The 12,268-nt window shown below is 46.7% G+C and overlaps 3 protein-coding genes across 3 annotated transcripts; all 3 read right to left on the reverse strand.

The window, feature by feature from the left end:
* Positions 1-833: 833 nt before the first annotated feature.
* On the reverse strand, positions 834-3,035 carry F4822DRAFT_166276 (calcineurin-like phosphoesterase). The gene is made up of 3 exons (XM_051453217.1): positions 2,672-3,035; positions 1,209-2,578; positions 834-1,151 (listed from the first exon to the last, which is right to left on the reverse strand). The coding sequence occupies exons 1-3, from the start codon at positions 2,684-2,686 to the stop codon at positions 884-886; spliced, it is 1,653 nt and encodes a 550-aa protein (XP_051316673.1). The 5' UTR covers positions 2,687-3,035; the 3' UTR covers positions 834-883.
* Positions 3,036-3,818: 783 nt separating this feature from the next.
* On the reverse strand, positions 3,819-7,933 carry F4822DRAFT_442141 (uncharacterized protein; the record flags this gene model as incomplete). Its single annotated transcript, XM_051462960.1, has 5 exons — positions 3,819-6,200; positions 6,252-7,169; positions 7,230-7,548; positions 7,601-7,645; positions 7,700-7,933. 5 exons carry the CDS (start codon positions 7,931-7,933, stop codon positions 4,099-4,101), a joined length of 3,618 nt encoding a protein of 1,205 aa, XP_051316674.1. The 3' UTR covers positions 3,819-4,098.
* Positions 7,934-8,096: 163 nt separating this feature from the next.
* On the reverse strand, positions 8,097-10,237 carry F4822DRAFT_394788 (CBS-domain-containing protein). Its single transcript, XM_051457386.1, has 4 exons — positions 9,871-10,237; positions 9,632-9,755; positions 9,420-9,569; positions 8,097-9,341 (listed from the first exon to the last, which is right to left on the reverse strand). Exons 1-4 carry the CDS (start codon positions 10,117-10,119, stop codon positions 8,665-8,667), a joined length of 1,200 nt encoding a protein of 399 aa, XP_051316675.1. The 5' UTR covers positions 10,120-10,237; the 3' UTR covers positions 8,097-8,664.
* Positions 10,238-12,268: the final 2,031 nt, after the last annotated feature.

Here is a 12,268-nt window from a genome sequence, read left to right on the forward strand (position 1 = left end):
TGATCCCTAAGTGAGCAAGCAAAGCCATCGCTGACTCAGCATACTCGACTCCAGTACACATCCAACAACCCCCCAAAGTCCCATCTCCAGGGAAAAGAGAAGAGAGCTTAGAACAAGATCCTGAAGTGGATGAGGATGGGGATACCATAATGACAGAATGAAAAAAAAAAAAAGACCAGTCAACCCCAAAACCACCTAATTGGGGTGCCGGATAAGGATAAGGAGCATACGAGGACTTTTGCATAGGAAATGCTATATGAAGTCGATCCATTACGATTAATGCAATGACGATAAAAGACTCCGGAGGGTGGACCAAGGTCGAAATTGGCGAATAGTGGGTCTTTAAGAAATGATAGCTCTTGATTGGGTGCGTTCCCTAAGCTGAGCGTAGGTCATTTAAGTCAGGTCCAAGGCTTCTTGGAACAATACACCTGAAAAAAAGGAGGGAGATGGAGGAGACATACCACGTTAGACCGAAGAGAAGACCATCAACAGTGCATAATCCAATCATTTCAAGGCCGTAACATCTTTTTACCAGTCCTTAGAAGTATATATACGCCCGCCGGTCCCTGTCTTATGATACATCATCAATACGCGACGCTGCAGCCTCCTGCCGACCAGATCTATCACTACTCCAAAAACGCCTTGTGTACCGTTTTCTTTTTTCTTTTCGTCGTAGTCGTCTCCGTCGCTCGGAATTACGTCGTCACAAAAATGCCGTCCCAATCCAAAGTTGGCCAAAATGGTGAATTAGTGAAAAATCCAAGCTCTAGAATACCTTGAATGGAGGCCGAGATGGATATCCCGTTCGGGTATCTGCTCAAGGGGGCGATCCCAAACCCTTAGAGTCTTGGATAGCTAAGTAAAGTTCCGTCGATTGTTTTTAACTGTATTCTTTAGGGGCTATGACGCTTCCCCCGTCCACAATGATTTGTTTATCGATTTGACTCGCGGTATCACCGTATTCCAGGCGTTTATATGTTGTAATTCGGGCTTCGTTCATATCAATATCGAAGAACCGAATCCGTCGGACATAGCCACCATAACCGCCGTAACCTCCAAATCCACTTCCACCGGCGTAGCACATCCATAGTTCCGGCTTTTTCGTCTCTTCATTGGCTGAAAGCATGCAGTATTCATTTGCATGGTCGCTAAAATTTGTTAGTCATAACCCTGCCTAGGTAATTAAAGGTATCGGGGAAACGCACTGTCCACAGCTGACCATAACCACGCCTTGTTCCACCAAAGCATCGCGGAATCCCGAATTGTACTTCGGAGCTGTGACTCCTTCTCTTAATTCGCCGACGCGAATTGATTCGGCATCCGTGTATTCCGGGAGAGGTATGTGGATAAAAGCGATATCCATATGAATGTGAGTATACTCCTTGTGTTTTTTCTTCAAGCTATCTGATGTTTGCTTAAACCAATCTATTTGGTTCTTCTTGATCCAATCGTAGCCGCTAAATTGTCGCTCATCCGGCGAATACGAATGGGAATCCAGCAAGTAAACCGTAAGTGCAGAATGCTTCGAGGTTCCTTGAGCAAGAATCTCGATATAGTAATTTCCAACTCCGTCAATATCATCTGGTCCGGCTACGGATAATGAGTAAGGTAGTTGTTCGATAAGAGCCATCTGTCCAGCCCTTGGTAATGATCCCTCGTCGTCGTGATTGCCAAATATGGATACGTATGGAACTTTATGTTTAATGAGTAGTTGGGCGTATTTGAAAATTGCGGATTGTGCATCTGGCGCAGTATCGCCGTTAACTTGGTCACCGCTGAGAACCACTAAATCCGGCTTCTCTTCGTCCAATAACTTCGAAACGAAGTCCAATGTTCGCAGATCTGCCAAACAGGCCCCTCCTTCATATTCATCGGGCACTGCATCCCTACAATGACCGACGCCCGTGCTCAAGTGTAGATCAGCAAGTTGCATGATCTTGAATTTTCCATTGTCTTTTATCCGCGGTTGGGGCTTCACGGGTTCGGCTTGGCTCCCCTGTCTCACTGTAATATGGGCAGTTGGTATGTCTGAGCCAGCATCGAGTAGTAATGGTGTGTTCTGGAATTGCCATCCGTCTCGAGCTTCGACAGCATCATCGCCGAAAAGGACGTCAACCGCCGTGACGGCCTTCTTAGAATCGCTCGCGGTCGGTTTCGAAGATCGAAGAACCCACAATCCGGCTGGTCGAGACTCCCATTTTTCGTCTGCTTGGCCCTTAACTCCCGTCGAAGGATCCAGTCGACCAACCGTAACGCCTATAACAACCTTGTCGTCTGATGTAAGTTCCTCCTCCTTCTTCCTTTGGACGTGGACGTATGCGCTAGAAACCCATGATTTTTCTAAATAGAGATTCTTCTCGACCCGGTGCCATCTTTCAGGGTCGAGCTTGCAGGATGAAAATAGATTAATTTTGGAGCATTGTGTAATCGTTATATCGGTGACGATAGACCCGTGGTGATGTTGAGGCATATATTCGTGGACGGCATTAGGGAGGAGTCGGAAGTTTCGGTCGAGAAGGAAGATGATGAAGAATGCGAAAACCGCAGCAGCGGCGAGCTGGGAAGCGGTACGCACCTAGTTGGAGAAGATCAACAATGTTAGCTTGACTTCGATGCGAGGATCTGGTTACGATGTTGAATACGGAAGCTGCTAATAGGGATGACTTACTATCCGTCGCGTCATGGTGTTGGAAATGAATATAACAAGCTAGACGTCGCCGCCGTAGCAGGTAGATAGGGTGTGTTAGCACAATAGCGATGTCTTAGTGATAGGCGCCAGGGGCCAATCATCTTCAGCCATGCGCATCTAGATTTTAAAATCTATTCAAACCGTCAACTTTGCCAAGTCGTCGGTATAATGTCTCCTAAACAATAGAGGGATAGAGAGATAAACGCGATTTGTTGGGTATTATTCTGTATTGTATTGTATTAACTTATAGTATGTTGCTTGCTAAGAAAAATGGAAAATGGAAAACAAGGAAATAAATTGTATCAGGTGCCTCTTGTGAAGGGAACTAGGTTTAGGAACTGACTGCGCTAGGAAGTAACGGGTGCTATAATCTAGACCCCCAGCACCTTCACCCTAGCACCCGATAATCTGGGGAACCGCGACCGCCCACACAATCCATGCCAAGACATGTCTATCCTTTCCCGGATCCAACTCAGTTTGTACATCGATGCGTATCACCACACTCAAGCCTCTCCTACGTGTACTTATGACTGATGTACCTAATGCGGCACCATGCATTTGTCCTAGTCCAGCCTCCTCATTACTTTATCTCAATAATGGATAGCTACAGGTCATCGTTCTCACACCTTAACAAACTCACCACTCAAAATCACCCACCTAACATCTCCAGATATAACACCTCCAACATCTCCGATAGAAGAGTCTAGATTATACATTATTCCAATAAATACCCGCCTATCCAGTTACACAACTCTGCATCCTCACAAGCTAGGTAGGTAGAAACATACATAACAGGTGGACAGTAAGCAGCTAAGCGGTATGTCACAACCGGAGAACACCCTTACATACAGCTACTACATACTGAAATGAACCATTGATGGAGGGATGGATAGAGCCCCGAGATATCTATTGGCTAGTTAAGATAACAATTCATCTCGAAGTCTTATATCCGCCGTATATATTGCCTCGTTAAAAGTTGCATCAGATATTCGGCCACTACCCTCTTCAGCTCGAACGGAATTCCTTCAGATAAGGTACCTACGACTGACCCTAATGGCTGGAAATGAGGCTTCCTATTTCCATGGTACAACCTGCAAATGTCTATGAGTCATCATTCAAGAATACGAACGCCAGAGGTATCTCAGCGCCAGAATGATAGAATATCTACCCAAAGTCACGGTCCTAGGTCTGTGTGCTATGGTATATTGAACTATTTTACAGGCGTTTAGAAGTCTTGCAACCCCTAACCCTCTATGTCTAGCAACATATACCCAACCCACCCTAATCTGCCTAGGTACCATCATAATGAATACCATATACTCCCTAGTCTCTTATCACACAAGTTTGCGATTGATCCTAAGCCTCCACTGCTAATCCCCTCTTCACGACTGTATTCCCATCGAGTGTCAAAAACTCCTCGACGATCCCCCACAATTGTGTTGTTCGATTATAATAGGTATTACTTTTCCTTTTTCCCGCGGTCTCTTCTCCCGTCCACCGCTACAACCCTCTCTCTTAAAGCTGCTTCCCCCACAATCAGTCCCTTTAAGACTGGCCATAACCGTTCGTCTCTTCACGTTTTGGCGTATCCGATCCCTTAACTCCTCCTGATCCTCTGTGCATTCTGTACAACAAGAGGTCCCCCGCCTGCTAGCATGACCACTCGACCCATCGACTTGTCCTTCGCCAGCCTTCTCAGCATCCACAGCATCCCGAAGTCCCCGGACCCGCGCTGTAAGTTGTTCGTACACCGCAACTCTCTTCTCGGCTGCTTCAGCCCTCTCGCGCCACATTTTACACTCGCGCTTCGTCTCTCTGAGCTGTTCGCACAATTTACCAATATCCACATTCTCACGAGCTTCTAATTGTCGCCTCAATTGTATGTTTTCTTCTTCTATAAGCTCAAGGTGCTTCTGTAGGTGGCGAACCTGGGCATGAAGTGTCGAGTTACTACTCCCGGGTCGGGGGCTGTCAGCCACTGCCCTTTCATCATCACTCTCATCATGTACTATAGGAGACAAAGACAAAGACGGTCGATTAAATGTGATGTGTTGAGCAACGGGAGGTTCTTCAAGATGCGGAACCATGCTCCCTAAGCTTGGTGGTTGCCTAAGTTCTCGATCACGGAGAGAAATCTGTGCGGTCGATGTCAAAGGCGCTTTTCTTGGGGCGTAAAATGACTTATCTATAGGACGTAAAGAAACGGAGGGAAACCTTGTTGAAACATTCTCGTGGGTTCCCCAGGGAGGTGTTACTTCAAAGTGACTATGGTTTTCCAGAGGTGTAAAGTGTCTACCATATGTTGGTGTCTCGGTCAGCTGAAAGCCGCCCTCCGAGCGCCGAGGAATCCTCGACGGCGTACCGGCTACTAGAGATCCTCTAGAACCGACAAATTTCGATGGTGAAGCGTTCCGGGAGAATGAAGCTTTGGCGCTACTAGGATCATGAGAAGCGTAGCCTGTAATTCCTGTAGGTACGGGCGCCCAACCAGGAGGTGAGTCCTTGGCGGCATTATCAAACAGTGCAGTCATAGCCTTTACAGCACCTTCGAGCGGCCTCGAATTTGAGCGCCGTGGGGTCGGCATACTCGATCTGTCGGCAGGAATCCTAGCCGATTGGAGGGTGCCCGGTTTATGCGGAGAGTGCCATCCGTGGAAATGTTGGAAGTGTTGAGACTCATGGGGGGTTTCAAACGTATCAGTCTTCTCGGGCGAGAATTTGGCTACTTCCGGCTTCCTCTCACCTATCCCACCTGTGGGTTGACTTTTCCATCTTGGGGAAATTTGCGTCCCGTCTCGTTGGGCCAATAAGTCTTCACTCCGTCGAGAAGAGCCATTGCCTGGACTACGTCTCAGGCGTCTTTCTTTTGCAGCTCTTGCTAAGGATTCTGTGCTAGCTTTACTAACTAAGGCTAGAGCTTTCCACTTGTTAGCCGGGCTCGCATTGCGCTCCTTAGCCGTAGAGGGTGATTTATATGTCGTTATCGGCTGATTTGACAACCACTGAGCCAGGAACCCGGGGCCTCTAGTATCCTCACTACCTTTTAGTGAATATACTCCGCGGGCTCTAGGCTCAGGGATGGTCGACTTGACGCTATGAAAGGTTATTTCGCTGCTAGATATCCCAAGGCCTTGTAGACTCCCGTTGTGGAGTAGCGAAGTTTTCTCATGTACGTTGGCACTAAACGGATCTTCAATATGTCGGGCCTGGTTCTCGGGACGGGGGAGTCCGTCCCTGGCTTTATTTTTACTACTTGTCGACGATCGGCCCAAGCTAAGCCTATTAAGCACATTTTCGACGTCGTATTTGACTGGCAACCGCCCTGACGAAGACTTTGGGTGAAGTTCATAATCTGCACCCGTCGTAGTCGGCGTAAGGTACTTCGCTAAGATTTTATCCCCCGTCCTACGCGAAATGCATGAACCGGACTGTCGCGATCGTTGCCGTCTGACAGTTAACGACTCAATTGGTCCTTCAACGTCATCTTGGGGCTTGGGCAAGCTAATTTCTATCCTAGCGTTAGCATATGACGCTGCATATCAGAAGAAATATTACTTACTAGGCGTTGCAACTGTGCTCCCTATAATCGGGGAAGCATCTCTCCTTTTCAGGTGACATGACGACTCCGGGTCGTCCCGTTCTGGCGAGTTTGTCAATTGCAATGAATCTGAGATCGATGTGATGAATCTAGCTCTGTTTTCTCTGTAATGCGTGTTGTGTTCGTGCCTTCTGGCTCTTAGTGTGCCTAGGGTTCGCATTTGTCGAACCACCTCTCTCCAGTGTATAATCAGCATCTCAGTAATGCTGTTGGCAACGTTTATCTTGTCTACCGTATGGAATGAGCTTGACTCATCAACGGAGGCTTTAGACCTCTCATGTCTACGCTTCTCTTTTCGAGACTTCGGTGGCGATACTGGAAGGAGGACCAATCCAGCCGCTGGATCTGCCACCTTCATATTATATGAGGTTATTAAATCATTGACCAAGAGAGGGCCAAATATTATGCTTAGTGCTTTATATCCCATCAAGTCAGCTGTTGGGAGCGGTCTTCCATTTTCATCTTCTCGTGGAGTATTTTCCGCTATCCGTCCAATGAAACACAATAGGCCAAATACGGCGCAGATGAGCTCCCTCTGGTATTGTGACTTAACAGTTCCAATGGCTAATGCGATAAGTCGCGCGCGAAGTTTGGTTTCCTTCGTCTTAGCGAGCTCGGGATCAGTATGAAGCTGGCTATGAATTGAAACCAGTGCGTCAAACAATGACAACGAACCGAGAATGCCGCCCGGTAGCCCCGCGAGGAACCTCTTGAAAGCGGAGGCAACGTCGTGGACGCAGCATTTGATATGAATAGGAAGATTCGGGCATCGGGTCGTAGTCGAGATGTTGTGAGCGTCTTTGTCGGTGCAGTAGTAGTTATATAACATATCTACTACTCGAACCGAGCCAGGAACTCGGAAGATGCCCCGTGTATCGGCTAGAACAAGTATATGTCAACTATAAAATGACATTTCTGATGACCGTTTGTGAGTCTAACCTTGCTGCACAAGAGCCTGGGCAAGTGCTCGGAAGCATGTGGGCAATACTAAGGAGCAGGGTGTATACTCATGGGGAAGATAAAATAGACTCTTGCCGCATAGCCTAACTAGAACTTGGAGTGCTTGGTCCTTGAACCCGTCCCTCCTGTGATGTGAAACGAGATTTAATGCAGCGTCACCAATACTTCGTCGGCGTCGCAGTTGCCGTTGGTCTGATCGAACGATAATGGTCTGCGTTGAATGGCAGGACGATGTTCGTCTCAACGCTTTTGAGATCCAACTGCCCCTTCGAGTTGGGAGTGACTTGAAAGTCTTGACCTATTAGTATGGGGAATTAACCTACTTCGAGTTCTTGTTAGATCACACTTACAGAATCCACCGGGAAATCTCCAGGTACAAGTAGCCGAATGCCATACTAGGATGTCTTAGTTAGTAAACTCGCCTATTAGAAATAGTTGGGGAGAATTACCCTCCTTGCGAGCCGGTTATACTCCTTGACAAATTCTTCCCTGCTGTCTATCTCCTCGGTTTCGGAAAGCAACCCATGATCGCTGCTAGAAGATGTCCAAGTACCACTCCTGCGTCCGGCGGGCCGGTCCAAAGTACTAGGCAACCGAGAAGAATTTAAAGCTACATGAGGGTTGATCGTGGTCGAGTGTGAGGGTGGTCGCTTTTGATGGTATGGGGAAGGCCGTGAAGACATAGGCCGCGGATACGCGGACGGAGAAGTATCACGATGGTGGGACTGCATCTAAGCAATTGGGTAAGGGGATATATTCCGAATAGGAATGAATAATAACCAAAATATTAAACGGAGTAATAGAAAGGCTTGCAATGAAGAGATCACGATAATGTAAGACTTGGTGTAGAAGAGGAAAATAAATACATTCTAGAATCTACGTGCTATAATAATTTGTTTTTTCAACGGTTTAGGAAACTCTTCGGCTGCATACCTTGGGTCTCGCTTACTTTCTAGGAGTAGGTACGGCCTACCTCTAGGAGGGCACGTATCACGATGATACCTAGGCGTGAACCTAGAATCGATCACTAGAAAGAGCGAAGAGGTTATGAGGAAAGTGGCATGCTTATAGCAATATTGGCGGGAAATTCAAAAAATGATGATATATTGCACTTCCAAGTTTGTGATATGACCATGAGTAAATCCAGACAATTCTGTCTTTCTACCCAGCCTCCCTGTCTAGACCGTGTAATTCTTTCCCCTTCCTAACCAAATATGTGAGGACCATGAGAGGATGGAAAAATGTATGCGGGCTCAAAAGGACTGATCCTTATCAACCACTTTAGTCTTTCGAACGCCATACTCCTGTGCAATGCTTGTCAATACTCTTGACTCCATACCTAACCTCATTGCCGCCCTTTCCAAGGTGTCGTATGCGTCGTTAAAAAAAAATAGTGTCAAGTCACCTTGACCCGTCACGGCCGGGGGAAGTCTTCACGACCCTCGTCACTAGTCACCCCAGTAAACAGGACGTACTTAAGGATGTCGGAAAGGGAAATGATCCCTTTCAGATGCCAATTGTCATCGATGACCACCAACCTATGTACTCGAGATTGACGTAGTGTCACGAAAATCGAATCGAGCCTGTCGTCCTCTTGGCAAGTGTAAATGCCTTGGAAGTCTTCGGGTCTTTTTGTTAATGCCTCTCCTACAGTAGACTTCAACTCGTCGTATACACCGCCCTTTATACACGGTATAACATCGACGGCCTCGAAAACGTTGAGAACCACATTGTTCTTGTCGATAATGGGTATGGCAGAAATATTATGTACCACCATGAGATTTATTACTTCGAGTACCGAGTCCGTCATCTTGGCCGTCGCAAGATTATTGTACGTTCCTAATCCAATCTCTCGCACGGATTGCTTGAGGAGCATCGTGTGTTGTTCTGTATTCACGGCGATGAATTTGAGGATGCGATACTGCGTAATGACACTTACTACCGTCTCCCTCTCGGTTTCGTGGTCGATGTCGACAAGCGGAATACGGCGAGCGCGACTCTTGAGCATGCGGCTGCAAGCTTCGTACAGCGGCCTCGACGGGTGGACAGATATCGTTTCTAACGGGAGCACGCCGATTGCCCTTTCGATGTCTTTAACGGAACGATGCGTCAGCCACATAATTTTCAATCTACTTGCCCCGCACAATTTGCAATTCGGGTGCGACATACCGCGAAGGCTGCTCAACCTAAACTTATCCACATCATCAATGTGTTCAGGGAATTGGCAGTAGTATTGGATTAGATTGATATAATCGGTTGCAGTGAGGAGACCGGCGAATTTCGATTGTTGCGAATTCCATAGCGGTGCGGACACAATCCCTAAATTCTTGCATGTTAGGGCCGGCTCGGGCTGTCGCGGGGGGTACACGGGTATATCGTACCATTCTGAATTAGGATGTCCAGACTCTTCTTTATTAGGAGATCGTTATCGAGCACGATTAGGCGAAAGGATAGAGGAAGAACATCGTAGCTAGTTCTAACTCGGAGAAAGTTGCGCAAGCCTATCTGTAGACACGTAAAGACGGTCAGTAGCTGTCAAAACTCGAGATCCGAGAATCGGATATCGGCAGGCAAGACGGGCACTTGTATACACTATGAAATACAGATTTGAATATCTTACCAGGCCCTGCAACTGTTCTTCGTCTATGGGAGGAGTCATTGGCGTCTCTGGCACAGGTGTTGTGCGACTCCGAAGTTTAGGTCTTAGATACGAGGATGGCTGCACGAAAGGAAGCTCGTGACCTGCTCGAGCCAGCGGTGGTATAGACGAGTGCAAGCCCGAGAACATGGCGGGGCCGGTCGCGGTTGGTGCACATTGTGGCTCGTCGCCTGGCGCATTACTAGGTCCGCGCCTCGAAGGGTCATCCATCGTTGGACTTATTTTTTTTTTTTAACCTCCCTCTTCGGGGGAACCTCCTTGGGGGTTCAGGGTAGGTTAGACGGGAAATAATTGGTGGAAAAGCCCGTGTCCCCGGAGGCGTGTAACTGGAAGTTTGCAGTAGGTGTGAGCGTGGAAAGACTTCGGTGTAGTGAGCTTCAGGGCTCTTCTTTTTGCCGGGGGAAGAGGGGGAGGGGTGGGGAGAGTAAAAAAAAGAGGTACATACCTTTTTCTTTAGGAACAAAAAAAGAGAGTTTGCTATCGGATAGGGCTGCTTGGCAATTGGAGAACTTAAAAACGAGTTAGTCGGAAACAACGGCATCAGAGTTGCCTTGCTAACTAAGACGGGAAATAAAGAAATGGACAGTGGAACACATAGTGGTGATGGTCGAAAGTTGATGAAGATTAGAATTAGGATTAGGATAAGATTGATGACGGTAATGGTAAATGAGGTCAGAGCAGACCAGAGATAAATAAATAGCCTCAGTCTTCTTTTTGTCGACGGGTCTAGACTGGGGGGGTTACGAACCAAAAGGGCAAAAGGTGCTGATAATCGTTAGGTACATTACTTACTTAACGGCTTCAGTATCGATATTTGGAAAGGGAAAATAATTTGTATTGAGGGTATTGAGGCATGTGCAGAGAGTTTGGGAAGATTTGATAGGGCAGTGCTTATAGCTTTATAGCTTATTAGGAGGGCAGCTGCAGCTTTGGGTAGTAGTAGCGACCTCGATTGTCTCTTTTTAGCTGTTTCTGATGTTTCTGATAAGGGTAGCTACATGCGTATGCTGAGAACTTTAAATTCTGATACTTTACTTTGATTTGATTAGATAGTCTATCTATATGGATGAATGGAAGGTCCATCCATTGTTTCTATTCTGTAAAATACTTTGACTACCTACCTAAGGTATAGCGATAGTGTATCTGCTTATATGTGATGTTGTTTAGTTGGAGCGAAGATGTCGTATATATTGTTCGTGGATGCAGTTCCCAATGACTGACTCACTCCCCAATTTCGTAAGTCATTCTAGCACATGTGAAAGATTGTAGCACATGGTCATGCTACATTACTCACCCTCCATTTCTTTTGTTTTCTTATGTTTTCGATGCCGAAATGATGCATTGCCCAGAACCACACATCTATTAACGTGAAGATATACGTCATCTAAATCTTGCGATCACCGATTTCAATGTGATGGAGTGGACATTCCTCCATCATGCACGTATTAATTCGACATTTTCAAGAAAATACAATTTCGATACCATGAAGCCAAAGCGCAAAAAGAGGCAACCCGACAAATGACCTATCATATCGTATTAAAGGCGTGGTGTAACATTACAAAGAACCAATCTGCTTCTAATCGATCAACCAACAAGGTACACACGAGACAAAGGCAGATAGCGTCCAATTTAGTCGTGAAAGAAAAGAAAGCATACAAACTACCCATTGAAGGATAAGAAAGTGGTGTGTTCTTCTTGTCCGAGCCGCCGGACCCGAGCTCACTTCTAAGGCGGCATCAGCATCGGCGTAGGCAAGCAACATTAAGGGCGAGGTTGGCGTCATCGTATGTGCGACTCTTAAGAAAAGGGGGGCGCATAATGATGATAAGGAAGGTAGGCGGCTAGAGGGCTTAAGTAAGATGGACACCTAGATGAGTTGCCGAAGTTTGGTAGTGGTGGTGTTGTTGTCTCTCTTTACTATTTAGAGAGTGAGACCTCATGACTCAAATTTCAAATATTACTGCTGCACTGCTGTCGGCCATCAGCATGAGTCTTCCAACCCCTCCATGAAGTAAAAGAATGATTCGCTGGCTAAGATTGGGAATAGCCTCAAATTAAGAAATTCTGCAGCATTGATGGTGGAAAGAATTGCTTGGCTTCTATTCGTATCAGACGGAAAGTTGCATAGTGCATTAGGTGGATGATACATCATATCATATCTTTTAAGACAAATGACGGATGCCTCAAGAGTCAAAACTTTCTTTTCACAAGCTAAAACTACTGTTCGGCTCAGGGCTGTGGCATTAGTAATGGGAAGCTTAGAGTGGGCAGGCTTGGTGGCTGCTGCAACTACGCAAGAAGCTGTCCTGAACAGGCAGGCATGATGACAATCGGGGTCCTGCTTCTTTCATGAGTAGCG

The sequence above is a fragment of the Hypoxylon trugodes genome (genome assembly GCF_022578975.1).
Source record: "Hypoxylon trugodes strain CBS 135444 unplaced genomic scaffold F4822scaffold_3, whole genome shotgun sequence".
In the NCBI taxonomy this organism is placed as follows: Eukaryota; Fungi; Ascomycota; class Sordariomycetes; order Xylariales; family Hypoxylaceae; genus Hypoxylon; species Hypoxylon trugodes.

What these genes read in the sequence shown, in the direction of transcription:
- F4822DRAFT_166276 (XM_051453217.1), bottom strand. An exon ending in GTTATGGTCAGCTGTGGACA is followed by an intron (nt 1,152 to 1,208) that starts GTGCGTTTCCCC and finishes AACAAATTTTAG; the next exon opens with CGACCATGCAAATGAATACT.
- F4822DRAFT_394788 (XM_051457386.1), bottom strand. Translation starts at nt 10,119, where the DNA reads ATGGATGACCCTTCGAGGCGCGGACCTAGTAATGCGCCAGGCGACGAG. An exon ending in GGACATCCTAATTCAGAATG is followed by an intron (nt 9,570 to 9,631) that starts GTACGATATACC and finishes GCAAGAATTTAG; the next exon opens with GGATTGTGTCCGCACCGCTA. An exon ending in TAGGTTGAGCAGCCTTCGCG is followed by an intron (nt 9,342 to 9,419) that starts GTATGTCGCACC and finishes GTTCCGTTAAAG; the next exon opens with ACATCGAAAGGGCAATCGGC.